The sequence below is a fragment of the Quercus robur genome, chromosome 5 (genome assembly GCF_932294415.1).
Source record: "Quercus robur chromosome 5, dhQueRobu3.1, whole genome shotgun sequence".
NCBI lineage: Eukaryota > Viridiplantae > Streptophyta > Magnoliopsida > Fagales > Fagaceae > Quercus > Quercus robur.
In genome coordinates, this window is record NC_065538.1 from 11,098,613 (window position 1) to 11,126,049 (window position 27,437).

Here is a 27,437-nt window from a genome sequence, read left to right on the forward strand (position 1 = left end):
GCCTAGGGAATGATGTGATGCGCAGAATACTTAAACAAATCTTTAGATCACCTTTCACATGCAGGATTGAGGAAGGGAGACTTCCTCGGCGGTTCACTCAGCCCACGTTCACCATATACAATGGTCGTACAAACCCTGTGGAGCACGTAAATCACTTCAACCAGAGAATGATTGTACAGTCTAAGAATGAGACCTTGATGTGCAAGGTATTTCCATCTAGCTTGGGGCCTATGGCGATGAGGTGGTTTGATGGTCTGGGTGCATGTTTTATTGACTCCTTCAAGGAGTTCACCCAAGTGTTTGGGTCTTATTTTATTACTTGTAGTAGGGTTCCTCGGCCCTCCATGTCCATGTCCATGCGAGAAAGTGAGACCCTGAAAACATACTCGGATAAGTACTAGGAGATGTTTAATAAGAATGATGGGATTTTGATGACGTGGCTATAAGGACCTTCAAGGTCGGACTGCCCACCGAGCATGATTTGAGAAAATCCTTGACCAAGAAGCCGGTAAGGAGTGTTCATCGGCTTATGGATTGCATTAATGAGTACAAGCAGGTTGAGGAGACCAACAAAAAGGCAAGGGGAAATGTAAGGTTATCCCTTAGGAGAGGAGGGATTTCAGGTTAGATAGATACAACAATAACAGACCTCGAAGGGATTTTACGGGATAATCTGGATCTATGGCTCCTCAGGTGGTTAACATTGTGTTCCGAGAACCAGTGCATCAAGTCTTGGAGTAGATCAAGAATGAGCCACACTTCAAATGGCCAAACAAAATAGGAGGAGACCTCTTGAGGTGCAACCAAAGCCTCCATTGCCAATACTACCAGGAGCAGGGGCATACCATCGAGGATTGCAGAACTCTGTGGAACCATTTGGAGCAGTTGATCAGAGAAGGAAGGTTAAAATAGTTTTTGTATCGACTTAACGGGCAAGGGGACCAATCAAGGTCAGGGGCTCAGGGGAACACTTCTTCAAGGCCCCCATTAGGCACAATTAATGTTATCTTTGCTACACCTGGGAGGACTGGTTCTCATCCTTCCAGGGTGATGTTTATAGCTCGACTACTAGCTGAGGACTCTAATTCTGAGCTGAAGAGGGCTGGAGTGGGAATCCGACCGGCATTGACTTTTTCAGACAAGGAAAAGATGGGAACCATCCAGCCATATGATGATGCTTTGATGGTCACTCTCAGAATAGGAGGGTGTGATGTGAAGAAGGTGATGGTAGACCAGTGTAGTAGTGCAGAGATTATGTACCATGACTTATATAGAGGGATGAACTTAAAGCCTAAAGATCTGATAGCCTATTATTCACCTTTGGTGAGTTTTGATGGGAAGGTAGTTATCCCAAGGGGTCAAATTAGGTTGCCCGTGTAGACAGGTTCAAAGATGGTTGAAATGGACTTCATTGTGGTGGATGCATACTCTCCCTACACTGCCATTGTGGCCAGACCCTGGCTTTATGCCCTAAGGGTCGTTTCTTCAACTTTGCATTTAAAGGTGAAGTATCCATCAGGGGACCGGATTGAGGAGCTTGTGGGGAGTCAATCCATGGTTAGGCAATACCTCGTGGCTGCCATCATGCATTAGCTTGCGGTTGAGTCCTCGGCCTCTACTGAGGTGGACTCATAGCAATCAAGGATTTCGGTCCTATCTACGAATGCGGTGTCGGGAGAGGCAAAGTGTGAGAGGTTGGAGGAAATTGCCATAGATGGCGATTTGAAAAAGTTTTTTCAAGTTAGAACTCAGTTGCCTCCTCGGGAGAAGGAAGAACTGTTAGCATTTCTTAGGAGGAATATTCATGTGTTTGCCTGGAATGCCTATGAGGCTCTTGGGTAGATCCTGTAGCAAAATCCTCAGCCGTTGGATCCACATCATGCTGTAGAATATAGGGGATAGGGAGCTGTAAAAATTTAATGAAGACGCGTCTCGAATGCCAAAGCATCAGGAGCGTGCCTTGGGCAATTAAAAAGGCGTATTCGCAGTTAGAGGTGGGATACGATGAGCACAGAACAACTACAGTGACATTGAAATCCTCTTTTCTCCTCGAGGAGCTAGGAAGAAGAATTTTGAGGGACTATTGTACGGGTGATAGGCCCAGGAATGCACATATATTGGGCCGGGGGCCCAATCCGAGGATAGGAATAGTTCGAGGACGAGTAAAAACCTTCCTAAGAGTCCGTGTTAGTAAATGAAAAAGTTAGTTTTGGTCATAAGAGCCCATAAGGGTGGTCCGAGGATGAATGCCTCCTCGGCTAACCAAAGCCGAGGTCCAAAGGGGTGGTCTGCTGTCCAGGGGAACGTTCTAGGAAATTCTATTGACACAGATAAGCATTACAGAAACATAAGATAGGGGAGAGTCCTAAAATATATAAGAAGAGAGCTGATACCACCGCATTGAATGCTCTGCAGTTAAACCTTTGGCTGCATTAATGTAAAAGTGATACTTGAACAGTGGTTTTCAGCCTTACAACTACTACAAAAAGATTTCAAGAAGGTGCTGATAGGACAAATATCAACACCAACCATCTGACCTACATGTGGAGGGTAAAGATGAAAAGGGAGGATAGTATAAAAGAAGAAGGAGGCAATGAGAGAAGGGAATCGAGAAACTAAGGGAAAAACACTATAGCAATCAAGAATTGTATTTGTAATCAAACTTGAGAGAAATATTTAAGAACTGACCTCCTCGGACTGTGCCGAGAACGATTTTCTTTAGTTTAAACTTGTCTATCTTCATTCTCTTGTCATCTAAATCCACTTTAGTTGTTATTTGATTTATTAAAACCCAGTTTTCCAACCCATTCTCTACAAGTTCATTGTTTTGGGCTTTTTGGGCCTAAGTTCATCCACCTTTTTGGGTTAGGAACTCAAATCTGGTCTTTACAATTATTATTATTATTATTGTTATTATTATTATTGTAGGGTCACAATTTGGGGCCCAAGCCCAAAATGTATGGAGCCTTGGTCCAATGAGCCCAATACAATAAATTTGTAGAGAATGAATTGGAAACTTGGACCTTAGTGAATTAAATGATCAACCAATAGGTTTTGATGATAAAGAAAGAAAGATAACATAAGTTCACTAGGGAAAGACGTCCTCGAATTTTACCCGAGGATGTTGATTCTTAAATATTGTTCTTAATACTTTGTTACAAGTCTGGTCTCCAGATTGCTCTAGGACTTCTTTTTTCCCTTCTCCTCTATTTTATATTGTCTTCCTCTCATTTCCACTGTCCACGTGTAGATTTAGATTGATAGTGTTGATATTTGTCCCATCAGCCCTTCCCCAAAGTCTTTGGGAGTGGTTGTAAAGACTGAAAAGTATGGTTCAGTTAGTTGCAGAGCATTTAATGCAATAGTAGCAACTTTCTCTTAGATATTTCCATGCCTTCCTTTGTCCTGGTCTTTCTTAATACTTATTCTCTTCTATGGAATGGTCTGGAGTGTCGCTCTTAATGGCAGACCATTCCCTTTGTCCTCGGCCTTGCCTGGCCGAGGAGAAGTTCTTCCCCGGACTGGGCCCTTAGCCCAACATATACAAGGTATGGGCTCCCTGGTCTTTCACCCCTACAATTATTATTACTATACAAATAATTGTTTAACAAATTAAAATTTAAAATTTTGTGGATAACAATTCAAATGAATTTTCTTTTACAAATAAACTTAGAGTTTATATTATATGTAGCTATTTTATATTCTCAAATATAGAAAAATTATATATATTATATATAAACTTAATTAGTAAAATTTAATACACATTTAATTGTGCATGTTTATAAATGTATCACATACATATGCATGAGTTATAAGCTAGTTTCATTAATAAAAATAAAACCTAGCTTATTGAAAATTCTTTAAAATTTTATTTTCTAATTAATTTTTTAGTTTTAATTGTACTGGAAATTTTTTTTTTTTATAAAGATTTTAGAATATTAAAAATGAATTTAATAGTATTTTATGATTACTAATTTGAATGACAGCATACCAAATCAGACTTAAGATCTTGTAAAAAGTAAAACTTCATCATAAGTTTGCTTGCAAATGAAGATTATTCTTATTTGAGGGAGGGGAAAAACATGTTTGGCTTTACTTATTTATCTCTTTTCGAAAGTTTAAATAAAATAAAATGTGTAAAACTTTAGGCCCATCTTAAGTTTTTGGGTAAAACATATTGCACTGACCAAATGAGGTATACCATTGAAGTTATTTTTACTGTTTTTCTCAGAGGATACCATTGAAGTTAATTTTGCTTAAAAAAAGATAACATTATTATTTTTCATAAATTGATTGAATTCAATTAGATAAGCTAAGATAGCCAAAAACATAAAAAGTGTTGAGAAAATAATAAATAAATAAAACAATAATTTGCTAACTGAAAAAAAACGAAAAACACCTATAACTTTGACAAAATTGCGTGTCACTTAATACTCGAAAGTTGAAGCCAACATAACCATGGTTTTAAAAACCGAACCGGTCATAGAACCGTTTTTTTTTTAAATTTCCGGTTGGATCCCGGTTTTTGACCGGTTTTTGGCCGGTTTTCCGGTTATTGACCGGTTTTGGAGCTTTTAACCGGACCGGATTGGCTCCCGGTTCCCAGTTGAACCTGTCCGACCGGCCGGTCCGGTCCGGTTTTTAAAACAGTGAACATAACAAATGAGCGATTTTTACGCTTTCCTAAAAAACAATCTTTTTCATGTTTTGTGAGAAACTGAAAACAAAAGGACTCCAACTCCAAAGCTTAAAAAAAAAAAAAAAAAAAAAAAAAAAAAAAAAAAAAAAAAAAAAAAAAAAAAAAAAAAAAAAAAAAAAAAAAAAAAACTCCAAAGCCACCAAAAATGAGCCGTGCTTGTTTTTGTTTTCAGTATCCGGGGTTTGGTTTCTGACTATTGATCGATTCGATTGACTGCTTGCCATGAGCCCCAGCAGAAACCCAACGAGTTTTCTTCACCATCGTCTTCTGCATCATCAGCAATGGAGACTCAGCTCCTCCACCGCAGCCACCACCAAAAGAGTCATTAGCTCGGCGTTACAGATTTCTTAGGCCCATGCACTTGGCTGTCAATGTTGCTGTTGGAAGTCCCTTTCCTTTTATTATTCCTCAGCTTTGTAATTTTTTGTTTACCTTAATTTATTGTGTTTATTTCGTATACAAAGTGATTAAATTTATAAAATGGTGATATGGGTTTTGAGATTTCAGCTTCAAAGAGTTGTTTTTTAAGCTTATTAAGTGCTTTTCTTGATATTGTTTTGTTGATGGGTATTCTGTTGTTAGGATAGGAGTTATGGTTTTAGTCTTATTTCCTAAGTATTCCTTGATACAATCACAGAGAGAAGGGAGGAGGTGGTATTCTGATTAAATGGGATTTGGTGTTCCAAGTTTGAGCTTGTGTGGGATTTATGATTCTCCTTATTAGCTGAGAAACAGTGTGAGAATATGTTGACTAGCCTCCATGGATTTAGATCTTAATTGGTTATGTAACATCTAATTACTTCTTACTCTTTTCCTTCCAAAAGAAAAAAAAAAAAGGAGGTTTTTGCTCTGTTCTCCTCCGATGCACTAAAGAGTCTTGGAATGCTTATGCAGATGAGTGGTGATGCGGTTAATATGCTGGAGTATTAGGGCTGAAATAAACATATATTGTAGTTCCAAACGAAGAAGCCAGAATGAACCTGGAGAATTAGAGGGGAAATAAATCTTGCAATTCTCTCAAATTACTGTAAAACTTTCAAATTCTTCGGCAATTGATTATTTTCATTGTTCCTTTTTTGGGTTTAGAGAAATGAAACTTGAGCACTGTAGTTGACTACTTGAATTGTTATCATTGTTGAAGTTTTATATACAGGGCATTTGAAGTAGGGAGCATTTGGATTGCAGGGCCAATAATTTAATTCCTTTACCTTCTACCCAAGCATGAAGGGGATAACCTTTGCTTCCACCACATCGTGCACTGGGGGGAAGTTGGGGAGAAGAGGGGATGGATTTCTTGGGCATTTGGAAATTGTCTGGTTACTATATGATAAGACATATATATATATATATATATATAGATATATATATATATAATAAAATAAAATAAAATAAAAAAACAAAAAAAAAAACATGGAGGCTGTGTATTCACTATTCATTCCAAAGTTGATAGATTATAATCTTTTATGCTTTGATCCTATATGATGGTCGTTAGTGCTTATTCAAGGCTAGGCATGATGCAGTTAAAGATGAGTTTGCTGTGTGTCAACTCAAGAAGAAGGAATACCATATGATCAAAAATCTTGATCACAGGTGTCTTATTCCTCTGTAAAGTACTACTTTACCTGTCCACATGAGTTTTTTTTTTTTTTTTGGGGGGGTGGGGGGGGAAGGGGTTGATATGGGTATAATGTCTGTAACTTAAATGTATTTTAGCTAGTGCCAGTTCATCTTGTAATAAAAGAACAAACTTAGGATGGAGAAAATTGAGGGTTTCAATGAGAAAGGATAGAACCCTAGGTGGCTTCAATGAGAAGACCTTAGCATCAACTCTCTTCTACCAAAATGTGTAACATTCCTCATAAAAAGGATGCATATTGCTTCATTTGGGGAATTCTGGAGTTTGTTGTTGATGACATTTCTTCTTGTTTTGTTAAAATGGTAGTAACAGGAATATCTAGAGGCATTCTTCTACATTACTAGAGCCTTATGGTTGCCTAATCAGAGTGATGTTTTTGGCTATTTGTCATGGATCTTACAGCCAATGGTCAAGTAAAAGACTTACTTGTCTATCCTTTATAAGTTACAAACAATAATCATGATTCATGACCATTTTCTCATTAGCATAATCAGTATGGATTATTCGGGAGTGGGAAAAGAGTAAAGACATAAACATAATCATTACAAAAGGTGGGAGAAAAAGACAAACAAAATGCATTTCTTGCAAAAATTATTTACTGGCCAGCTAAAGCTCTGCTACTTGTAATTATAATCTTTTACAAGTAATCTTTGGCTTTATACATGTCTATGATGAGCAATATGTTGAATAGACAAAGTTAGTATATCAATTCCTTTAGATGTGCCTAGTATCTTGTATCGCATACTGTAACATTAAGTAGGATGGAGTTATTCATGTGCCTCATTTGGAGCTTATAATTACATATTATTTTTGCTTAAACTAACTCACCTGTTTAAAATTAAGAGTAAGGCTGCCTATCAATCACCTTTCCCAAATCTCGCAAAAGTGGGAGTTTTGTGCATTAGATATGATTATTTTAATATATTGGATCTACATCTGTTGATCATCTTTAATATCTTGTTTGGTGTCTCAGTCAGGTTTGAGAAGGAAAAATTGGAATATACAAGAAGACTTCAGGGGTGGTAAACTGGTTTCATTACATTGAAATGGAAGTAGAGTGAGCAGTCTGATAAAGGAAATATATTCCTTGCATGTTATGATCCTATATAGTTTGAGAGTTATTCATATCTAGTTTTGTGGCCAAACTTGGTTTTTTCCTGTGTTTCTATGTAGTTTTTCTATATAACTAGTAAGTTTTTTATTCTCTAAATATGCTTGTTATGAGTTTCTGTGAACTTCATACCTTTATATCCTACCTCTTTATGCGGACAAAGAAGAAAGATGAGCACATAGAGGAAGAAATTGCAACACCAGTTTCAACTTTCAACCACAGCTGCAAAAACTTCTCCTCTTGCTGAAAATCCCTTCCCCCCTCGCCACCCATCACAGTGCCTGTGATGTTGCGGGAACAAATTCCAGAGAATCAGCAATGCAAACTTTTCAAGTGAATGTTGGAAGAGAAAAGGAAGAACAAATCGAATGATCATGAAGAAAAGAAGCGCATTAAGAAAAAGCCTTTCTCAAACAGTTTATTTGAGTAATATCTATCCCTAGTTTCTAATTATTAATACTATCAATGAACATTTTCCTTCGTTTTTACATGAAATTTTATTTATCCTTTATTCAAATATCAATGAGTCTCCCAATTGTCTACATAAAATCATGTGCAAAAACTTCATCTAATTGCATTGAAGTTCTTTAGATCATTGTTGTTCAATGCAAGAATAATGTTGGTGTTAGTCGATAAAAGATGGCGCGGACTAGTGACTTCCATGTTCTGCTACTTGAAGAGCAGATGACCCATTTATCTTTTTCATGTAACAAATGTTTCATCAACAGAGATCACTCAAATTTTCTGTTCTAGGTGAAGACTTGAGGGGCAGAACCTCAATTTTTCCCAACCAAAATCACTCAGATTGGTGGTTGAATGAGCCATCAGCCCTCGGCTAAAAGATAACTACTGAAAATGATAATAACAATAAGCTCTCCTCATTGCATTCAACGATCTTAGGATACAATTTTTGACATTTAACTTTATTAAATGGGAAGTGGCCCAGCCATTAGCCCAACAGTCTAGGTCCGACCCTGATGCTAAGCCCCTATCAAACCAAGCCCCAGATTGGTGCTTGTAACCATTGATTTCAATGAATCATATCACTAGGGGGTGTGCATTCAACCCACTAACTAACAAAACCAACCCAACCTAATGCATTGGATTGTTTTCATGAGTTGTGCATTGGGTTGAAATTTTATTTTGGGCCTTAGATAGTTTTTTTCCATCCATATGACCCAACTCAAAGCATCTTTTATATATATTTATTTATTTATTTCATTACCTTATTTTAATTTGTTTGGTTTGACTATTTTGGTATTTTGAGAATTAGTTTTGATAAAGTTAGAAATTTGGAATATAATTTAGACATTTATGTGAATTGTAAAAATTTATTGAAAGATGAATAGTTGATGAAAGTCCAATTTTTATAAGAGATGAAATGGCTAAGCATAACTCACTGACCCAACTCAACCCAACCCTTGGGTTGGGTGGGGTTGTATTTTCCACACATGTGATGGGTTGGAAATTTCTCATCCCTGCCTTATCAAGTTGGATTTTGAAAAACATTATCCAACTTGATTCATACACACCCCTACATATCATAATTCAAGCTCATAAGCCATTTCTAGCTACCAATTCTCCAGGCTGCACTAATGTCCAACAACACCCACATAAAACCAAATAATAATAATAAAATACCATGTTTTTTTTTATGGTCCATTCACTACATTTTCCTTGTTGCTTCACATTTTGATCAAAGTAGTCAATAATGTATTAGTGATTCAATGACCATTTCGTATTGATTATAGAAATAAAATATTTCAGTATTAGTTAATATCAATGTACCATTTTGTAATTATTAATATACATATACATATATATATATATATATATTTATATATATAAATGAACATGTATATTTAATTAGAAGTCCATAAATTATTAATAGTTAAAAAATGTAAACCCTTACATGTTTACACCATCGTAATTCTTAATAAATTTAACTTTTGTTTTTTTAGAAGACCTAATCAATTTAACTAAATATATACTTTGACCCACTTATTCTAACCAATGAAAATCATGCATGGAGTTTTAAAAAAATCTCGATAAAATACAAATAAAAGAATAAAATACTACACGTATAAGCTTAGCAATTGCATGAGGTGAAGGATTGAGTCAAATGAGAAAGTTTATAGACACAAAAAAAAATTAAACATTTACTGATATGACAAATTATTAATAGTTAGTAAAAATGTAATGTTAATAATAGCTCTAAATGAAAACTAGAAAAGACTTGTCACGTCAATTAATATAAAAAAAATGTTGTCAAATTTGTGTGGCTGACACGGAGAAAACGAAGATACGATAAAAAATTAAAACTAAAAAATAAACGGAAGGAAGCAGTAGTGGTCGACGAAGAAGACAAAGTAGTGGTCGACGACGGCGAGAAGAAGAAAATAAGGTGACAGCATCATCAAAGTTCCCCACTGCCACTTTGGTTTTAATATTGTTTTAGACATTTGGAGTTTTGGACACATAACAAAATGTCACTGTATTGGAGGTCATACTCATATCTAGACGCGGTTATCTAGTCCTTTAGATCACTTAATTTAAGAGAGAGAGAGAGAGAGAGAGAGAGAGAGGATTTCTTCTTCGATGAGGTGGCACTGGCACCCATTATATTTATACACAGAGAAGAAACGGGGTTTCCCTTTTCCAATGATTGGGCACCAGTAATTTTATAAAGAGCTTAGGCAGAAAGACCTACAGAGAAGACTTGAGTTTTATTAAGGGAAAAGGCTAAAGAATGACTTAAAAGGAATTGGTTTGGAAAAGAGAAATGTTATTTATAAATCTCTTTAACAGGACCCATTAAAAATAAATAAATACATAGGAGACTGACATCTTTATTATACAATGCGAGTTTAGACTCATTAGACAAAAAGACGTAGAAAGAGTTTACGGAGTGGACTAAGTTTCGAAGTCCGCAGATGGGAAGAGGTCTTTTTAAAAAAAAAAAAAATTAGGCGAATGAAAGTAGTCCATTAGATTTTTTTTTTTTTTTTTTTTTTTTTTTTTTTTATATTATTAAAAGAAAAATAGACCCGTCCATTAGTTCAAGTCTCCCAAGGGAGAAAAATAATCATTTTCTGGAACATCATAATAAGAGTCTTTTGGCTGAGTAAGAACAAAATTTGGTTATAAATCCCACTAAAAAAATAAATATTGCTACATATTTAAAAATCTAACAATTAAATTGCATATTCTTTATATTCTTAACATGCATGTCAAATTTTGTACGAACCTAATGTTATTTATTATGAAAAACTTATTTTTTATAAATAATTTTACATTATAAAAACGTGAAATTTAAATATTTGATTGATAATATAATTATTGATCTTTGATTTTTTTTAAATTTTACAAATATAAAGGATATAAGATGAGCGTAGGTACAATCATTGGCGAGTTTATTAAGAATACTATAGGTACTGTTAAAAGTCGTTCTTTAAGAAAATAATGTAGTGATATTACTGAAATGATTGAAAATTCGGTGGTGTGATTGTCGAATTACATTAGAAATAAAAAAAAAAAAAATACAACCAAAATGTGGTAGTGATAGTACCGAATTACTACCTGCCCTGCTGCCCATAACAGAAATAATAACTTCAATTAAAAAATTTACATGAAAATTATAATGTGTAAAATTATGCGGTCTCAAAACTTATGTGTATGAGCTCAATGAAAAGTCATACAAATTCGGTTTTATATATATATTATAGATTATAGATTATAGATTGTACATTAGAGAAAGTTTATTGGTATAAAAAAAAATCTCATAATATTTTTATGACAACTTTGTTTTAATTTGTGGTAGGTTGGTATAATCTTTATATATATATATATATATATATATATTTTTTTTTTTTTTTTTTTGACTTGTGGTGGGCTAACATTTCAATTTGTTGTAAAAATCTTGTGAAATTTTGTTGTGGCCGTAGAAGAAATATTTAGATTATAAATTATAGAAATGCTACTGAAGAGAGAAGAAAAAAAAAACACACACACACAAACAAACAACCTGAAACCCTTAAAAAATTCACACACTTAATCTATGATTTATTTACCATCTTTATATATATATATATATATATATAGAGAGAGAGAGAGAGAGAGAGTATGGAACTCAATTGTCTTTTTTCAGTTCTTGTCATCAATGATTGATGAAAAAGAGGTTAATTTCAGTAAAATTTTGATGTTTACGTTATTTAGGGTTTGAACTATATAAGTTTGGAGGAAAAAAAAAAAAAAAAAACGTGAGAGTCAAGTATGAGTTTGGGGAAAGAGAGCATGAGTAGGATATATATATAAATAGTCAAGTGAGTTATTTTAGTGCAAAAGACTAGGAATCCAGCATAAATGAATCATAAAAAAACACAATCATATATCTAATCTATAATTCTATACCATTCCTTAAGTTCCCATAATCTACAGTATTTATAAGATAAACTATCGCAACAATTTGTATAAATCTACCACCCAAAGAACCAATGTCTTTGAAACATACTACGTTAAAATTCAAATTCAAATTTGTTATCAATTTAAATCCAAAAGTCATAATTTTGATGTTTGGATTGCTCCAACTTGACGAAATGTAGGGGAATATTACTTCAAACAATCAAAGAACCGAGATAAGCAAGTTTGTTCTATTTATCATCTAAATAAGTAAATATGATGTAGGAAGAGAGAAATGGAAGATCAAACAAAAAGATCCTGACGAAAATAATTGCATTGATGAAGAGAGAGTCATTCTCAAACAGTTTATTCGAGAAAAATCGATCCCTAGTTTCTAAAATACTATAAATGAATATTTTCCTTCGTTTTTACATGAAGCTTAATTTATCCTATATTCAAATATCAACGAGTTTCCCAATTGTCTGCCTAAAAATATGTGCAAAAACTTCATCTAATTTCATCGAAGTTCTTTACATCATTGTTGTTCAATGGAAGAATAATGTTGGTGTTAGTAAAAGATAGCGTCGACTAGTTACTTCCATGTTCTACTTATCGAAGAGCAGATGACCCATTTATCTTTTTCATGTAACAAATGTTTCACCATCAGAGATCACTCAGATTTTCTGTTCTAGGTAAAGACTTGAGGTGTGTGGAACCTCAATTGCCCAGCCCAAATGGGCCAAATCACTCAGGTTGGAGGCTAAATGAGCCATCAGCCCTTGGCTAAAAGATAACAACAGAAAATGATAATAACAATAAGCTCTCCTCATTGCATTCAATGACCTTAGGATCAAGGTTGTCAAAATCGGGATCCTATATAGGATCGTTGAAGGTAGGTGAGATCGTAGATCGTAGGATCGGATCGTGAATCGTAAGATCCTACATATTTTCAGATTTAAAGCAAAAAACACATTGATAATGATTTTGTATGTTGAATAATTACGTAAATTATAAATTCATCCATAAAAAAACTTAGATTTGCATCATATGATGTAATTTGCATGTCATACATTGCTAAGTCTATATTAACGAAACAAATATATTTAAGTTTTGACTTAATGTATCTAAAAGGTTTAATAAATATTTAATTAGCAACCAAATACCAAAATATTTATCAAAACATAAGAAAAATATTTTTAAGTTCTAAGTTCCAAATTTGAAATCCAAAATAAGTTAGCAAATGGAAACTAGCTAACTACAATATGAAATTCAAAAGTAAGATGAATATTAAGATAAAGTGAATATTTAATTATTCCCATTCTAAGGTTCTTATAACCACCGTCCTAAATTCCTAATAATCATCATTCATTTCATCATCTATGTAGACATTATATATTTGTATACTAGAGTTGTAAAAGATATCAAGATATAATTTCACACTCAACTATTCAAGTTATACCACTCAGCAACAATTAAAGAGTATACTCAAAAAAATCAATCAATCTATATACAAATACAAGCATAACTGATAAAATTATATTAAAAAAAAAATTTAGTAATATTAGAACACAAATTAGTATATTGATCAAACAAATTTAACAATATTATAGCTTAAAATGCAGCAAAGCCAAGTCAAATTCTTCATTTAGAAATGATGAAACATTCTTTTATTTTAATTACAAGTGAACTAGAAACTAGAAAACATTTGCTTAGGTTGACATAATTTTATAAAATAAAAAATAAAAAGTCATACCATCACAACATGAAAAAATAAAAATCCTTAAAGCTTCATCAAAACAAAAAATTTATCCAAAAACAAAAAACAAAAAATTATGTTTTTGGTAGAATCGGTAGGATCAGTAGAATCTCATTCGATCCTACGATCCTATACGATCCTACACGATCCTACGTACGATTTTACCATTTTTACGATCCTAGTGCGATTCTAATCGTTTTGGTGAGGTGGAATCGTAAAATCGTGCGATCCTACGATCTAGATTGCGATTTTGACAACCATGCTTAGGATACAATTTTTGACATTTACCTTTATCAAATGGGAAGCAGCCCAACATTCAAGGTCTGACCCTAATGCTAAGCCCCTATCGAACCAAGCGCCGGATTGAGGTTTCAAGTCACCTAGAAATTTATCCTCGCACATATATTCTTTTGTGAACATTATATTTTGTTCTTGGCCCTTGTAACCATTAATTTCATTGAACCATATCATCAGAGGTATGCATCCAACCCACCAACTTGACGAAACTAACCCAACCCGATGCCTTGGGTTGGTTTCTTGAGTTGGTGCAATGGATTGAAATTTTATTTTGAACCTAAGTTAGGGTAGAATTCAGGTTATTAGTTTTTCTTTTCCATCCATATGACTTAACTCAATCCACCTTATATATAAATTTATTTCATCACCTTATTTTAATTTGATTAGTTTGATTACTTTAGTATTTTGAGAATTTGATTTGATAAATTAAGAAATTTGGAATATAATTTAGACATCGATGTGAATTGTAAAAATTTATTGAAAAAAAAAGTGTTTAAATAATTGATGAAAGTCCAATTTTTACAAGAGATAAAATGTCTTAAGGATAATTCATTGACCCAACCCAACCTAACTCAACTCTCGTGTTGAGTTTTCTACACATGTAATGAGTTGGAAATTTCTTATCCCCACCTCATCAAGTTGGATTTTGAAAAAAATTATCCAACTAGATTTGGACACACCCCTACATATCATTATAATTCAAGCTCCTAAGCCATTTATAGCTACCAATTCTCCAGGCTGCACTAATGATCAACAACACCCACATAAAACCAAATAATAATAATAAGATACCCTTTTTTTTATGGTCCATTCACTGCATTTTCCTTGTTGCTTCACATTTTGATCAAAGTAGTCAATAATGTATTAGTGAATCAATGACCATTTCGTTTTGATTATAGAAATGAAATATTTCAGTAATATATATATATATATATATATATATGAACATGTATATTTAATTAGAAGTTCATAAATTATTAAGAGTTAAAAAATGTAAACACTTACATGTTCACACCATCGTAATTCTTAATAAATTTAAATTTTGGTTTTTTATAAGACCTAATCAATTTAACTAAATGCATACTTTGACCCACTTATTCTAACCAATGAAAAACATGCATAGGGTTTGAAAAAAAATACTATAAAATACAAATAAAAGAATAAAATATTACACATATAGGCTTAGCAATAGTATGAGGTGGAGGATTAAGTCAAATGAGAGAGTTTATAGACACAAAAAAATTTGACTTTTACTGATATGATAAATTGTTAGTAGTAGGTAAGAATGTGATGTTAATAATAGATTTAAATGAAAACTAGTAAAAACTTGTCACCTCAATTAAAAATGTTGTCAAATTTGTGTGGTTGACACGGAGAAAACGAAGATATGATTAAAAATTTTAAAACTAAAAAATAAACGGAAGGAAGCAGTAGTGGTCGACAAAGAAGACAGAGTAGTGGTCGACGAAGACGAGAAGAAGAAAATAAGGTGACAGCGTGATCAAAGTTCCCCGCTTTGGTTTTAATATTGTTTTAGACATTTGGAGTTATGGACACATAACAAAATGTCACTGTATTGGAGGTCATACTCATATCTAGACGCGGTTATCTAGTCCTTTAGCTCACTTAATTTAAGAGAGAGAGAGAGAGAGAGAGAGAGGATTTCTTCTTCAATGAGGTGGCACTGGCACCCATTATATTTATACACACAGATGAAACCGGCTTTCCCTTTCCAATGATTGGGCACCAGTAATTTTATAAAGAGTTTAGGCAGAAAGACCTAGAGAGAAGAATTGGGTTTTATTAAGGGAAAAAGCTAAAGAATGACTTAAAAGGAATTGGTTTGGAAAAGAGAAATGTTATTTATAAATCTCTTTAACCGGACCCATTAAAATAAATAAATACATGGGAGACCGGCATCTTTATTATACAATGCGAGTTTAGACTCATTAGACAAAAAGACGTAGAAAGAGTTTACGGAGTGGACTAATTTTCAAAGTCCGCAGATGGGAAAAGGTTTTTTTTTTTTTTTTTTTTTTTTTTTTAAAAAAAAAAAAGAAAAATTGACCATTAGTTCAAGTCTCCCAAGGGAGAAAATTAATCATTTTCTGGAACATCATAATAAGAGTCTTTTGGCTGAGTAAGGAAAAAGTTTTGGCTATAACTCCCACTAAAAAAATAAATATTGTTACATATTCAAAAATCTAACAGTTAGATTGCATATTCTTTATATTCTTAACATGCATGTTAAATTTTGTGTGAACCATATGTTATTTATTATGCAAAACTTATTTTTTATGAATAATTTTACACTACAAAAACTTGAAATTTAAATATTTGATTTATAATATAATTATTGATCTTTGATTTTTTCTAAATTTTGCAAGTATAAAAGATATAAGATGAGTGTAGGTACAGTCATTGGCAAGTTTATTAAGAGTACTGTAGGTACTATTAAAAGTTCTTTAAGAGAATAATGTAGTGATATTACTGAAATAGTTGAAAATTCGGTGGTGTGATTGTCGAATTACATTAGAAATAATAAATAAATAAAAAATACAACCAAAATGTGGTAGCGGTAGTACCGAATTACTAGCTGCCCTGCTGCCCATAACAGAAATAATAACTTCAATTAAAAAATTTACATGAAAATTATAATGTGTAAAATTATGCAGTCTCAAAACTTATGTGTATGAGCTCAATGAAAAGGCATTCGAATTCGGTTTTATATATATTATAGATTATAGATTGTACATTAGAGAAAGTTTATTAGCATAAAAAAAATCTCATAATATTTTTATGACAACTTTGTTTTAATTTGTGGTAGGTTGGTATAATCTTTATTTATATATCTATATCTATATATATATATATATTTTTTTTTTTTTTTTGACTTGTGGTGGGCTAACATTTCAATTTGTTGTAAAAATCTTGTGAAATTTTGTTGTGGACTTAGAAGAAATATTTAGATTATAAATTATAGAAATGCTACTGAAGAGAGAAGAAAAAAAAAACACAAACAAACAACTTGAAACCCTTAAAAAATTCACACACTTAATCTATGATTTATTTACCATCTTTTATATATATATATATATATATATATAGAGAGAGAGAGAGAGAGAGAGAGAGAGAGAGAGAGAAATGGAACTCAATTGTCTTTTTTCAGTTCTTGGCATCAACGATTTATGAGAAAGAGGTTTATTTCAGTAAAATTTTGATGTTTACGTTATTTAGGGTTTGAACTATATAAGTGTCTGTTTGGATACTGCTTGAAGATGATAAAATATTGGGCATGATGGGCTTACCTTAATGGGCCTGACGGATTGGGCCTCTTGGGCCTGCGTAAGTACGGTCCCAGCTTTGAAGGCCCATCACTACTGACGCAGCAAGGGCCCATGGTCCGGTAATGAGAATCCTTGCTCACCACGTTTGGAAGAATTGGGAATAGAGTCCCACATTGAAAAGATGTGGGAACCAAAAAGGGAAAGTCAACCCCTTATCACTATAAAAGGCGTAATACCCACAGAAATCGAGGTATGCTTTTATGAACCCTCTCTAACGCACTAAGTAAAACAGAGGAATTCTAACTTGACCGTCGGAGAGTCTTTGGCCGGCACCACACCGGTGCTCTCTGAAGGATTCTTTAGTTTTCTTCGTCGTGCAGGTTCAATTCGAGTCGCGAGTACGGTGTGACCCATTGGTGACGGTTTTCGACGTCATCAGTTGGCGCCGTCTGTGGGAAAGCTGCATAACATTCCTAGACAAAAGAGTTACATGGTACTCACGCGCTCGATGGCAACCACTAACGACGTCCACGAAGAAGCCCCTATGACTGCCCTCGAGAGACAGGTCAAGACGCTCGCCGCAGCCGTGGAGCGCCTCACCAAGCGAAACCACGACCTGGTAGAGCAGCTGAATCAAAAGAGTGTGGCGGTGAATAGCCAGGGAGATCAAGAAGGGAACAGTGCGGAGAGGAGAAATAACGACGGACCGCAGGAGAGCAACGCACCGAGCAAACAAGTGCGACGGGACACTAGCATCCCTTCAGTGACGGATACAGCTCCACAACCCATCATCGCGGAAATGCAGGCGATGAAGGAGCAGATGGAAGTGCTGATGAACGCTCTCAAGGGGCGAGTGTCCAGTGACCTTGACGACCTTGTCAACCGGACCGACTCGCCATTTACGGCGTCCGTCAATTCCTTCCCCCTGCCGAGCAAGTTCCGCATGCCAAGTATGGACAGTTATGACGGAATAAGGGACCCTCTCGATCACCTAGAGACCTTCAAAACCCTGATGCACCTTCAGGGAGTGGCAGACGCAATTATGTGTAGGGCATTCCCTACAACCCTGAAGGGCGCGGCGAGGATTTGGTTCAGCCGACTAACACCAAACTCCATCGGCACCTTCAAGGAGCTGAGCGCTCAGTTCACAACACACTTCATTGGAGGACATCGGTACAAGAAATCCACGGCTTGTCTGATGAACATCAAGCAGAGAGAGGAGGAGACGTTACGGGCCTACATATCACGCTTCAATAAAGAAGCGCTCTCGATTGACGAAGCCGACGACAAAATATTGGTGGCCGCGTTCACAAACGGGCTGAAGGGGGGTAAGTTTTTGTTCTCCCTATACAAAAACGACCCAAAGACAATGTCGGAGGTGCTTTACAGGGCCACCAAGTATATGAACGCTGAAGACGCTCTACTAGCAAGAGAAGACAGACCAAAGAAAAGAGACAGACAAGAGGATCCCCGACAGGACCAGGGGCGGAAAAAAGGACGGATGGGAGATCGAAGGGACGAGAGACGTCCAAAACCCATGGGTGGAAGGTTCACAAGTTTCACCCCGTTGACCGCTCCGATAGACCAAGTCCTAATGCAGATTAAGGACGAAGGATCCCTGACGTTTCCGGGAAAGCTGAAGAGTGATCCCAACAAAAGGTCAAGAGACAAATATTGCCGCTTCCACCGTGACCATGGTCACGACACTGTCGATTGTTACGACTTGAAGCAACAAATCGAAAACCTTATCCGACAAGGAAAGCTGAAGAAGTTCGTCAGCAAGGAAAGAATGGATCAACCCCAACAAGAACAACACCCCCGTCGAGAAAACGAGCGGCCAAGGCCCCCAATAGGGGACATAAGGATGATAATTGGAGGAACAGCTGCGGCCGGATCGTCCAAAAAGGCTCGCAAAACGTACCTTCGGATGGTACAGAATGTCCAATTAGCAGGCACAGTGCCAAAGATGGCAAGAAGGGAAGGCCCTATTATCGGGTTCTCGGAAGAGGATGCAAGGCGCCTACACCATCCACATGACGATGCCCTCGTCGTCACCTTGCGGGCAGGCGATTACAACATCCACCGAGTGTTGGTCGACAACGGTAGTTCGGCCGACATCTTGTATTATCCGGCGTTCCAACAAATGAGGATTGATAGGGAGCTGCTGATACCAACAAACGCCCCGCTCGTTGGTTTCGGAGGGAGTAGAATCTTCCCTTTGGGCGCAGTCACGTTATCGGTGACGGTAGGAGATTACCCACAACAAATCACCAAGGACGTAACATTCTTGGTGGTCGATTGCTCGTCAGCCTACAATGCTATTATTGGGCGACCCACGCTCAACTCGTGGAAGGCGGCAACATCAACTTACCACCTGATGATCAAGTTCCCAACAGAGTATGGGGTAGGAGAGCTACGCGGAAGTCAAATTGCCGCACGAGAATGCTACGTAGCTATGATGGAGGTGGAAGACCAGATCCAGGCTTTGAACATAGAAGAGCACCGAACGACGACAGAACCTACAGAGAAGCTAGAGGAGATAACTCTCGACGGTTCCAATCCAGACCGAACCACCAGGATCGGAACGCTTGCAAAACCCGCAATCCGTCAAGAGCTCGTGGCTTTCTTGAGAAGCAATAAGGATGTGTTCGCCTGGAGCCATGACGATATGCCAGGAATCGATCCCTCGGTCATGGTACATAAGTTGAACGTGTTGCCCTCGTTTCCACCCGTCCGACAAAAGAAGAGAGTATTCGCCCCGGAACGAGACCAAGCAATAGCGGAAGAGGTCCGCAAACTCCAAGATGCAAGCTTCATCAGGGAAGTCTACTACCCCGATTGGCTGGCGAATGTGGTAATGGTGAAGAAAACGAGTGGCAAATGGCGGATGTGCGTGGACTTCACCGATCTTAACAAAGCATGCCCCAAAGATAGCTATCCCCTTCCAAGGGTCGACATCCTAGTGGACTCGACGGCTCAACACCAATTGCTAAGCTTCATGGATGCTTTCTCGGGTTATAACCAGATCCACATGCACGAGGACGACCAGGAGAAGACTTCGTTTGTAACCAGTCAAGGTCTCTTCTGTTACAAAGTCATGCCATTCGGTCTGAAGAATGCAGGGGCAACATACCAGAGACTAATGAACAAGATGTTCGCACAGCAAATCGGGAGGAACGTCCAAGTTTATGTCGACGACATGCTGGTGAAGAGCCGGAAGGAGGAAGACCATTTGGAAGATCTCAAGGAAACATTCGGCACACTCCGATCCTACAACATGAAGCTCAATCCAGGAAAGTGCGCGTTTGGTGTAACGGCAGGAAAATTCCTAGGATTCATGGTATCTCAAAGGGGGATCGAAGCTAACCCGGACAAAATCCGAGCCATAATGGAGATGGCCCCCCCGAGAAACGTGAAGGAAGTACAGAGCCTTAACGGCAAGGTAGCGGCATTGAATAGATTCGTGTCGAGAGCGACGGACAAATGTTTACCTTTCTTCCGAACATTGAAAAAGTCATTCGAGTGGACGGACGAGTGTCAACGAGCATTCGAGGAGTTAAAAATCTATCTATCTTCGCCACCTCTACTGAGCCCCTCGCAACCAGGTGAAGAGCTCTTCCTCTATTTGGCCGTCTCCACTGTGGCCGTCAGCGCGGCCTTAATCAGAGAGGAGGACAGGGCACAGAAGCCCGTGTACTACGCCAGCCGGGCGCTCCGCGATGCCGAGGAAAGATACCAACCTATGGAGAAACTCGCTTTTGCGTTGGTCACGGCGGCTCGCAAGCTCAAGCCCTACTTTCAAGCCCATACCGTGAACGTAATAACCGACAAGCCCTTGCGAAGGGCACTAAGTAATCCTGAGGCCGCAGGTCGACTGACGCTGTGGGCAATAGAATTGAGTGAGTTTGACATCAAATACCGTCCACGTGTGGCCATTAAAGGACAAGCTGTAGCCGACTTCATAGCAGAATTTACGCATGACGCGGACAAGGGGGCAGAAGAACCCCCCCAGTGGAACATCTACACCGACGGATCATCCAATAAGCGAGTTGGAGGAGCCGGCATAATATTGCTGTCACCTGAAGGAGACGAGATTGAATCTATGATCCGTCTCGACTTCCCCATTACCAACAACGAAGCAGAATACGAAGCGGTAGCAGCAGGACTCGACCTGGTCAAAGCCGCCGGAGCTGAAAGTGTGGTCGTGCATTGCGACTCTCAAGTCGTGACCAATCAAGTAAACGGAGATTATGAATGCAAAGGGGAAAGGTTGAAGAGATATCTTGATCAAGTGAGGGCTAGAGTCGACGGGCTGAAAGCAATATTCGTCCAGATCCCCAGGGGAGACAATGAGCCCGCTGATCGGCTAGCCAAAGCCGCTTCAGCAGAACATATGATAACACCGGGTAATGTGCTTTCCTTTGTTCAAATCTTTCCGCTAATAGACCCCGACAACATGCAGGAGATACGCTCCGAAAGAAACTGGACTACGCAGATAACTTCATACCTAAAGGACGGGATATTGCCTGAAGAGAAGGAGGCAGCGAGAAAGTTAAAAGTCCGAGCAGCAAGGTTCGTCTTGATAAAAGACATTCTTTACAAGAGAGGTTTCTCCCGTCCTTACCTAAGATGTCTCGGGGTTGAAGAGGCAGACTACGTGATGAGGGAAGTACACGAAGGAATATGCGGGAATCATTCTGGATCGCGGTCGTTGGTGCACAAACTGCTACGAGCTGGGTATTACTGGCCGACCATGCAAAAGGATGCTGAGTCCTACGTTAAAAGATGCGACAAATGCCAGAGGTTCAGCAATTTTATCGGACAGCCAGCTGAAGAGCTAACCCCCATAACGGCTCCATGGCCGTTCGCTCAGTGGGGACTGGACATCATGGGACCTTTCCCAACGGCGATAAGGCAGTTAAAGTTCTTGGTAGTGGGTATTGACTACTTCACGAAATGGGTAGAAGCAGAAGCCTTGGCCACCATTACAGAAAAGAACATTAGAAGTTTTGTCTGGCGAAGCATAGTATGTAGGTTTGGTATCCCTAGAGTCCTTATCTCAGATAACGGGAGGCAGTTCGATAACGGCCCCTTCCGTGATTTCTGCACACAGCTAGGGATAAAAAACCACTACTCATCACCCGCCCATCCTCAGGCTAACGGTCAGGTTGAGGTCACAAACCGATCCCTGCTAAAGATTATCAAGACTCGGCTCGAGGGGGCAAAGGGCATATGGCCAGAAGAATTGCCAAGCATACTGTGGGCGTATAGGACAACGGCGAGGACTCCGACAGGAGAGACACCGTTTCGACTGACATACGGGAGCGAGGCAGTCATCCCAGCAGAAGTTGGGCTCACAAGCTACAGGGTTCACAACCACGACGAGGGCAGGAATGACGAATCCACGAGGCTACAGCTGGACCTTATAGATGAGGTCAGGTCGGCTGCAGAGCAGAGGATCGCTAGATACCAGGATCGCATGTCCAGGCATTTCAACTCCCGGGTCCGACAAAGAAGCTTCCAAGTAGGAGACCTCGTACTCAGGAGGGTCATGGGTGCAACAAGAGACCCTACACAGGGAAAACTCGGCCCCAACTGGGAAGGACCTTACAGAGTTGCGTCGTGGAAAAGGAAGGGAACATACCACCTGGAGACAGTAGACGGAGAAAAGCTGCCGCATCCGTGGAATGCTGAGCACTTGAGGAAATACTACCAGTGATAACGACACGACAACCAGTTTTTCCTTTAAGACTTTTTGACATTATTAACTTTTCCATCAACTGTTTAACTATTTTTGCTACAATCTTGTCGTGCCTTTTTTTTAAGCCCGGGGGGGCAGGCACTTTTCCTTTACGTATTTTCTATCAACTTTGGTTTTCTACTTGGATGTCATTACAATTGTCCACAAAATAACTGAATTCCACCAAATAGACGGATACAAAATCGACGGATAAGCCTACGAGGATTATCACTTTCAACAAAGAGTCCACAAAGTGGACGGATCACCAACGTGATTAAACATTAGTCCACAAGTGGACGGATCACTAAGGTGATTGAACATAAGTCCACAAAGTGGACGGATCACTAAGGTGGTTCAACGAGTCCACAAAGTGGACGGATCACTAAGGTGACTAAACAAGTCTACAGTGGACAGATCACTAAGGTGATTGAACATAAGTCCACAAAGTGGACGGATCACTAAGGTGGTTCAACGAGTCCACAAAGTGGACGGATCACTAAGGTGACTAAACAGATCACAAAGTGGACGGATCACTAAGGTGATTAAACGTAGTTCCACACAGTGGACGGGTCACTAAGGTGAACATAATTCCACAAAGTGGACGGATCACTAAGGTGATGAAACATAAGCCACAAAGTGGACGGATCACTAAGGTGAATGAACACAAGTCCACAACGTGGACGGATCACTAAGGTGATTAAACGAGTCCACAAAGTGGACGGATCACTAAGGTGACTACACAAGTCTACAGTGGACAGATCACTAAGGTGATTAAACAAGTCCACAGTGGACGGATCACTAAGTTGATAAAACATAAGTCCATAAAGTGGACGGATCACTAAGCTGATTGAACATTAAGTCCACATAGTGGACGGATCACTAAAGTAAACGTAGTTCCACACAGTGGACGTGTCACTAAGGTGATGATACATAAATCCACGCAGTGGACGGATCACTAAACGTAAGTTCACAGTGGACGGACTATCCAACGGGGATAAATAAAAGAGCACGTACGAAAAATGGACGGACAACTAACAACGTTAATTTCCGTAAGTTCATTCAAGTGTCAACAACACCGCAAAATGGACGGATCCTTATAATAAACCTCCGAAACTAGACGGAGGAAAATTCTCACGGATGTAAGTGCTCAATCAACAAAAAATAAAAAAAAAAAAAAAAATAAAAAAATAAAAAAAAATTACTAGGTCCGCCATATGGACGGAGTATCACGTACAAACAAAATATTCTCATACAAGCCCTTCCTTAGGAAAGAGGACGGACCTTTGAGCAAAGTACCAAGCAATTATAGAAAGGATATATGAACATTAAGCCAAAAGCCCAAAAGGCAAGTGTTTAATACAATTAAAGAAGACGGACAGTTCTGATATGTAAATAAATAAATAAAAAAAAGGGACGGATGGTTCTCAAAGTAAATTACATTAACATCAATCTGCCTTTTGTTCGGCGACCTGGACGTCCTTCGACGGGGCGGATTCTCCGTCTCCTGGAGCAACATCTTCGCCAAAGAGGAACTCCGTATTTTCTGAAGCGACGGGGAGGGCAGAGGTCTGGGCTTGGTCCTCAAGTTTGACCATTGATAAATCCAGCTCTGGATAGGCGTTCTTGACTTGACGGAGAGAATCGTCGAAGCCTTGAAGGAAAGAGTCTGACAGCTCGCCCAAGCAGGACTCTGAGCATCGGTACTCCTCGACGGCTACCTCCTTCGCATGACGGATCTCTTCCTTTAGTGCTTTGATCTCCGCCTCCCTTTTCTCGATGACCGTCAGCGCAGAGGCCGTCTTTTCCTCCAGCTCCTTCCTCGCCTTCTCAGAAAGCTCCAGCTTCCTCTCCATCTTGGACCTCCATTGATGGAGTTGTCCGAGCTCTTCCTCCGTCTGCTCTGCCTTTGCGCGAACCCGGTCCAAGGCACTCTCACGGTTGAGACACCGGTCCAGTAGACCCTTCATCATGACCAAGGACTGCGAGTAGAAAAGAGACCGTCACATAATGTAAATAAAAAAAAAAGAAGAGAAAAAAGAAAAGTATAGAAACTTATTTGACATAGCCAACCTGAGCGACGGAAAAGAGGCCCGTCTCCCCCATGGCCTCCGTCGAATGGTTCCCCAGATCTTCGTAGTCTTCTGCCGTGATGATGGACGACAGCTTCTCCAATGCATACTTGGAGTCGTCGCGGAGAAGGGAAGGAGGTCTCTCTTGCTTACCCTCCGGGGCCGTCATCAGTCCTTTACCCGTCCCCTTCTTAGCTGGGGTGACGGTCTTGATACCCTCAGCCATTAAACCAACCACAGGTTCAAGTGAGACCTTTGGTTGCTTGAATGGACGGTCAGATTTTGATGTTGGTTTCCTCTTAGGTGCTGAAGCCGACACCTTAGGAACCACCTCGCCGGATTCCCTCTTCTTGACGGCTTGGGATTTGATCAGGGCTCTCCTTTTTGCGTCCTCCATCTCTGCAAATAATGACGGATGAAATTAAAACAGAATAAAGCTAAGTAAATGGCAAAGTAAAGTCTACGGGCTTACGTCTATGAACGCGCTCGTCGTATCTTATTGCTTCTTGGGTGGGCTCAGGACCGTCGCAGTACCAATGTATGGTCCTCGGATTCACCAACTTAGCCCAAGTCCTTTCCTCCGGCGTAGTCTTCTTGCAAACCTTTTCAAGAAAGCTAAACTCCTCGAGGCTGACTTGAGGGCGCCGTCTACCTGCAAAGAAAAATGATCAAGATATACACATATAACTGGACGGATATGAAGGGCAGTACAAAATTTAGACGGATGCATACGTGTCTGATTTATAACTGCCCAAGTTGTGTCGACGGGCATGTAATCCGTCTCCCCTGGATGGTTCATCCATCGGTCACCCTCCAGGAAGAAGTACCGACTCTTCCAGTCTCTATTTGAGTCTGGGGTCTCAAAGATCACCTTCAACAAGGGGCTCCGACTGGCAAAACTGTACATCCCCCTTGATCCCGAGATCTCGTCTGGACGGTAACAGTGAAGAAATTCACGGACCGTCAACTTCCTTTCCCCGTTTGACATTGCACCGTAAAGAATCTCCATGGCTATGAAGACCCTCCAGGCGTTAGGGGATATCTGGGTGACGGACAACCCTAGATACTGCAAGAGTTCCCTATGAAGTGTAGAAAGCGGGAATCGAAGTCCAGCCTTCAATGCCTGCTCGTACACTCCTACGCCGTCTACCCCTTCGTAATAACACTTCTCCGACCCATATGGTAGACGGATGGAGACATAGTCTGGGATTTGGAAGTTGGTCCTGAAGGTGCTGAAATGTTTTTCCCTGATGACAGATGTAAACCTATGCACAGTCCACTCTGGCAACATGATGAACTGCCTTAGTCCATCAGCGCCTACGACGGACTCCAGTGGTTGATCCCCGTCATCATCGGAACCCTCTACTTCGACTATCTCCACATCCTCATTTGTTGAGGACGAAGAGGAGGCAGACGGACTCCTATCTTCGCCGGGGCTCTCTTGGTCTTTATGACCGGACGGGTATACATCCTCGTATTCCGTCCCATCACGAACCACCGACTGGTTACTTGACGCACTAGACATTTCCTACAATTGACAATAAAACCTAAGACCGACGGGTTTGAAAGTGTTGACGGGTATGGAAAGCCTAACAACAATGCATGGACGAAAATGTAACTTGACTATAGTAAATTAGAAGCACTTACCGAACTTAGCAGAGGATAGGTGACGGTTGGTGTAATCAGCAAGTATTCGTCCTCGACGGATTGCACTGATAAGGTTGACGGCTTTGCTCTGACAGGGTTGACGGCTTCGCTCTGACAAGTGTTTTCTGAGTGAAAATTGAAAAATGAAAGAGTAAGGCGCCTTATATATATAGGAAGTGCACGGAAGACGAAGCGACACTTCGATCCTATACAACGACCATTCAGAGAGTGACACGTGGCATGCTTAATAAATGCTGACAACCTGTCAGTACGTACCAACAGATTTGTACCTGCCATGTATCCGTCAACTTGATGATTCTTCCTTTGACGGGTTGATCCAGCTGGGACCGTCGTTCTATCTTGCCTGAATCCGTCATAGCCATATGTAAGGACCGTCACCCCACTGATCCTTTGACCTTAAAGGTGACGGATCATTGGGGTGAAGGGGGCAACTGAAGATGATAAAATATTGGGCATGATGGGCTTACCTTAATGGGCCTGACGGATTGGGCCTCTTGGGCCTGCGTAAGTACGGTCCCAGCTTTGAAGGCCCATCACTACTAACGCAGCAAGGGCCCATGGTCCGGTAATGAGAATCCTTGCTCACCACGTTTGGAAGAATTGGGAATAGAGTCCCACATTGAAAAGATGTGGGAACCAAAAAGGGAAAGTCAACCCCTTATCACTATAAAAGGCGTAATACCCACAGAAATCGAGGTATGCTTTTATGAACCCTCTCTAACGCACTAAGTAAAACAGAGGAATTCTAACTTGACCGTCGGAGAGTCTTTGGCCGG

The 27,437-nt window shown here is 39.0% G+C and overlaps 1 protein-coding gene and 1 long non-coding RNA gene across 3 annotated transcripts; one reads left to right on the forward strand and one right to left on the reverse strand.

The window, feature by feature from the left end:
- The first annotated feature begins 6,092 nt into the window (after positions 1–6,092).
- LOC126725132 (uncharacterized) lies at positions 6,093–7,545 on the forward strand. Its single transcript, XR_007655321.1, has 2 exons — positions 6,093–6,289; positions 7,309–7,545. It is a non-coding gene; the product is annotated as an uncharacterized LOC126725132 (long non-coding RNA).
- Positions 7,546–24,249: 16,704 nt separating this feature from the next.
- On the reverse strand, positions 24,250–26,993 carry LOC126725130 (uncharacterized). Of its 2 annotated transcripts, XM_050429665.1 has the most exons (4): positions 26,641–26,993; positions 25,466–25,645; positions 24,995–25,392; positions 24,250–24,903 (listed from the first exon to the last, which is right to left on the reverse strand). In XM_050429665.1, exons 3-4 carry the CDS (start codon positions 25,388–25,390, stop codon positions 24,370–24,372), a joined length of 930 nt encoding a protein of 309 aa, XP_050285622.1. In that variant the 5' UTR covers positions 25,391–25,392; positions 25,466–25,645; positions 26,641–26,993; the 3' UTR covers positions 24,250–24,369. The 2 variants fall into 2 exon arrangements, with proteins under 2 accessions (XP_050285622.1, XP_050285623.1); XM_050429666.1 differs by lacking the exons at positions 25,466–25,645; positions 26,641–26,993 and having other exon boundaries at positions 24,995–25,411.
- Between the last annotated feature and the right edge of the window lie 444 nt (positions 26,994–27,437).

Excerpts from the sequence above, each read along its gene's own strand:
- LOC126725130 (XM_050429665.1), bottom strand. The coding sequence starts at position 25,390 with ATGGAGGACGCAAAAAGGAGAGCCCTGATCAAATCCCAAGCCGTCAAG. Across the intron at positions 24,904-24,994 it reads GCCTCTTTTCCGTCGCTCAG|TCCTTGGTCATGATGAAGGG; the intron begins GTTGGCTATGTC and ends TTCTACTCGCAG.